At 42.7% G+C, this 4,385-nt stretch overlaps 1 protein-coding gene across 1 annotated transcript; it reads left to right on the forward strand.

Annotated features, from left to right (window-relative positions):
- The first annotated feature begins 660 nt into the window (after positions 1–660).
- FZD10 (frizzled class receptor 10) lies at positions 661–4,011 on the forward strand. The gene has a single exon (XM_053701855.1). It carries the CDS (start codon positions 1,314–1,316, stop codon positions 3,063–3,065), a length of 1,752 nt encoding a protein of 583 aa, XP_053557830.1. The 5' UTR covers positions 661–1,313; the 3' UTR covers positions 3,066–4,011.
- Positions 4,012–4,385: the final 374 nt, after the last annotated feature.

Raw genomic sequence — 4,385 nt, forward strand, 5'->3', positions numbered from 1 at the left:
GACTGACTTTTTGTCAATTCACTATAATTATATCATGTTGTTTGGTTTTATGCTGTTTGCTGTTTAAATTCCACCAATCTGCATTTTGATATAAAATTTAGCATATTAATCTTATGTATTATCATTTTACAGTATCATCAAATCACAATACCATTACAGATAAAGTCCACACTTTTTTGTAGAGGGGTCAACTATATTATTGTGTTAGTAACAAAGTGTCATAAAATGGCAAAGAAATGCAGATCTTTATATCCATTGTCCAGACTGGTTTATAGAAGTTGCAATAAACTGAATTGCATTGTGCAGCCCAGCAGTGACATAAATACAAACATAACATCCAGAAGTACAACAGACAAGTGCTTTGTTTACAAACAAAGGGGCCATTTTACCAGGCTCCTCACTTCCTACCTGCACTTAGGGATATAATACTTTGTACACTTCACAGATCTCTTTGAAACTTTTATAGGGGGGATTGGGGGAGGGAGCTAGGGAAAGTGGTGTATTTATCCCAGCTATGTTCATGAGGGTCTCCAGCAGTTCTGACCCATTGCAAAGTAATCAACGTGTCAGTTTCACCTTTCTTATGCAAAGTAGGTGTCGTATGGAAGGCGGATCTTTAGAAGTTTTTTTTCATCCCGGGACACAACCCCTAAACAGCTGCTACAACAGCAGAGGGAGAACAGAGTGCAGAGCCTGGGAGGAGTGAGTACAGATACCCAGAGTTTGTTTCGCTCACATTGTAGAGAACACTATAGTCCATGAGCGAGGAGCGCTGCAATCAAACCAACAGCAGGCTCAGGACTCCGGACAAGCGCGAGGAGCGCTGCTATCAAACCAACAGCAGGCTCAGGACTCCGGACAAGCGCGAGGAGCGCTGCAATCAAACCAACAGCAGGCTTAGGACTCCGGACAAGCGCGAGGAGCGCTGCAATCAAACCAACAGCAGGCTTAGGACTCCGGACAAGCGCGAGGAGCGCTGCAATCAAACCAACAGTAGGCTCAGGACTCCGGACAAGCGCGAGGAGCGGTTACCGCTTAGGGGACCCTGATCACACAGCAGAAGAATAACCTTCCTGCCCTGAGACTCTTCCTGGCTGCAAGGAGTTACTGGCTATGTGCTGGACACGGAGCAGAGCTGCTAGTGTCATGAGCTGCTAGTGCCATGATCTGATGGTGTCTGCTAGTGTCACGATCTGCTAGTGTCTGCTAGTGTGTGCTTCAGGAGTTATGCAGTTCTGACTTCCGTCTCTGTCACAGACTTGTGTTGTCCCCAGCCTTTCACTAAACTTTGTGTGTCCCCGGGCTTTGCAGCCATGTGTACAGCAGGGAAGCTCGCTGGTTCCGCGGTGCTGATCCTCTTGGGGGTCTGTCTGTGTGCAGGGATCAGCTCCATAGACTCGGACCGGACTGGGGATGGTAAATGTCAGCCTATAGAGATTCCAATGTGCAAGGACATTGGCTACAACATGACAAGGATGCCTAACCTGATGGGACACGAAAACCAAAAGGAAGCTGCCATCCAGCTGCATGAATTTGCCCCACTGGTGGAATATGGGTGTCACAGTCATCTCAAGTTTTTCCTGTGCTCCCTGTACGCACCGATGTGCACTGAGCAAGTATCTACACCTATCCCAGCCTGCAGGGTAATGTGTGAACAGGCCAGGCTCAAGTGCTCCCCAATCATGGAACAGTTTAACTTTAGATGGCCCGATTCATTGGACTGCAGCAAGTTGCCTAATAAGAACGACCCTAACTACTTGTGCATGGAAGCCCCAAACAATGGATCTGATGAGGCACCCAGAGGATCTAGTATGCTACCCCCTATTTTCAGGCCACAAAGACCGATTAATAGCCCTGATATGCCACCCAAAGAAATACCCAGCAGGACAGGCTGTGAAAACTCTGGAAAGTTTCACCACGTAGAAAAAAGTGCCTCATGTGCACCACTGTGCACTTCTGGAGTTGATGTCTACTGGAGCAAAGGTGACAAGAAGTTTTCTTTCATCTGGGTTGCAATCTGGTCCATGTTGTGCTTCTTCTCCAGCGCTTTCACCGTTCTCACCTTCCTCATAGACCCCCAGCGCTTCAAATACCCAGAGAGACCCATCATCTTCCTCTCTATGTGCTATTGTGTGTACTCTGTGGGATATATTATCCGGCTGTTTGCAGGAGCAGACAACATAGCTTGTGACAGAGATAATGGGCAGCTCTATGTCATCCAGGAGGGCCTGGAAAGCACTGGATGCACCATAGTCTTCCTTATCCTCTACTACTTTGGCATGGCCAGCTCGTTGTGGTGGGTCATTTTGACACTAACCTGGTTCTTGGCTGCCGGAAAGAAGTGGGGACACGAAGCAATAGAAGCAAATAGCAGCTACTTCCACTTGGCTGCCTGGGCCATCCCAGCTGTTAAAACTATTATGATTTTAGTGATGAGAAAAGTGGCAGGTGATGAGCTAACAGGAGTGTGTTATGTTGGCAGCATGGATGTGAATGCTTTAACTGGATTTGTTCTCATCCCCTTAGCCTGCTATCTCATCATAGGCACCTCTTTTATTCTGTCTGGCTTTGTGGCTCTTTTCCACATTAGGAGGGTGATGAAAACTGGTGGGGAAAACACAGATAAGCTGGAAAAACTCATGGTCAGAATTGGTGTATTTTCTGTGTTATACACTGTACCAGCCACCTGTGTCATAGCTTGTTACTTTTATGAACGCCTTAATATGAATTTCTGGAAAATATTAGCAACTCAAAATAAATGTAAAATGAACAATCAAACCAAGACCCTAGACTGCACTATGAAAAACTCTATTCCAGCAGTAGAAATCTTCATGGTAAAAATATTTATGTTGTTAGTTGTGGGCATCACCAGTGGTATGTGGATATGGACCTCTAAAACCTTACAGTCCTGGCAAAATGTTTTCAGCAAGAGATTAAAGAAAAGAAGTAGAAGAAAACCTGCAATAGTCATCACAACTGGTGGAATCTATAAAAAACCTCAGCACCCGCAGAAAAATCACCATGGGAAATATGAGCCAACCTCACAGCCTCCCACCTGTGTATGAGAAGAGGGCAAACTTCTCCCTACACGTTTAAAAATGCACAAAGTAGCAAAGTGAACTAAAGCCTTGTTCTTTTTTTATCACCCCAGCCTAGCAAGCCAAGGTAACGCATCACTACTGCATTAAAGACAATTAGATGAGGGTGCATTTTCCCAGCAATTGTTTTGTCAGTCAAAAAAGACTTCTTAAAAAAGCCTTACTATTTTGAGGTCAGGTATTTTATCCAGATAAATATGAGCTTAAGAGCTGCATGTGACTGAACTGGGTTTTAAAAAGAACATAGAATTTGTTAAAGCATAAGTTTAATAGGCCTGAGGTAAATACCATTTAAGAATTGCCATCTGTTTGTATAAAAAGTCCCTAATTGTATTAAGAATTAACCCTTTATGTTTCAGTGAGCAATAATGATCTCCCTGACACTAGAAGGGTCTATGCATTTACCATATATACAAACACACATCCTTCATCAAAAAGATGTCCCTTTTTCTTAAATGAATGGGATATAAAGTGCAATAACTTTTTTCCCCCCCCTACCAATACTTTGAAAAAAGAGAGAACAAATATGTTGCTGTTTATAAGGCAACAAAAGAGTTTTTTTTGTGACAAAAGAACTACTGAGGGGTCCGTCCCTCACAAACCCTTTAGTCTTACACTCGGTGGCTTTTTAATGGTAATCAGGCCAAATGTTATACACGTTGGGACTGTTTGTTAAAAAAGGAGATGGATCAATTCAGAGGGCTTATTGACTCTTACTATTGTGAAACAAATTCCAGTCATGAATAGATCAAAAAAAGCACTAGATACTGCAAAGGGAAACTTTATATTGTGTGTTGCTCTTTACTATGCTGACCATGCATAGTTGTAAAAAGATGTATATATTTGTAAAATACAATTATTTTTCACCTATTACTATTTTATTAAAAAAAATAAAAGATGTTCTTTAGTTTGAGTTGTGTGTGATGCCATTTTCTGTGAGAGAGCTGAGTTTCACGGTTGATATGAGTGTAGCATCCCTAAGTGATTATAAGAGGCCTTTTATTGTGTTTTCTGGAAGGTTTAGGGCCCCTGCTGCTCTAGGCTCTTTCTGTGTTAAAAGGTTAAAGGACAATTGCAGGTTCTCTCTATTGAAAAAACTCCAAATGCCAAACAATAAGTAAGAATGCAGTGGAAGTTTGTACCTGATAGCCCACAAATCCAGGGCAGGGATTAGCTTGTAAAAAGTTTATCTACCTCAGTTGTATATCCACTTTCATAGTCTGAGATTATAAACTAGATCTATGGAACGTTTTTTTTCTTACACTGCTGTCTCTTCAAAGGCTAATT

The sequence above is a fragment of the Bombina bombina genome, chromosome 2 (assembly GCF_027579735.1).
Source record: "Bombina bombina isolate aBomBom1 chromosome 2, aBomBom1.pri, whole genome shotgun sequence".
In the NCBI taxonomy this organism is placed as follows: Eukaryota; Metazoa; Chordata; class Amphibia; order Anura; family Bombinatoridae; genus Bombina; species Bombina bombina.

What these genes read in the sequence shown, in the direction of transcription:
- FZD10 (XM_053701855.1), top strand. Translation starts at nt 1,314, where the DNA reads ATGTGTACAGCAGGGAAGCTCGCTGGTTCCGCGGTGCTGATCCTCTTG.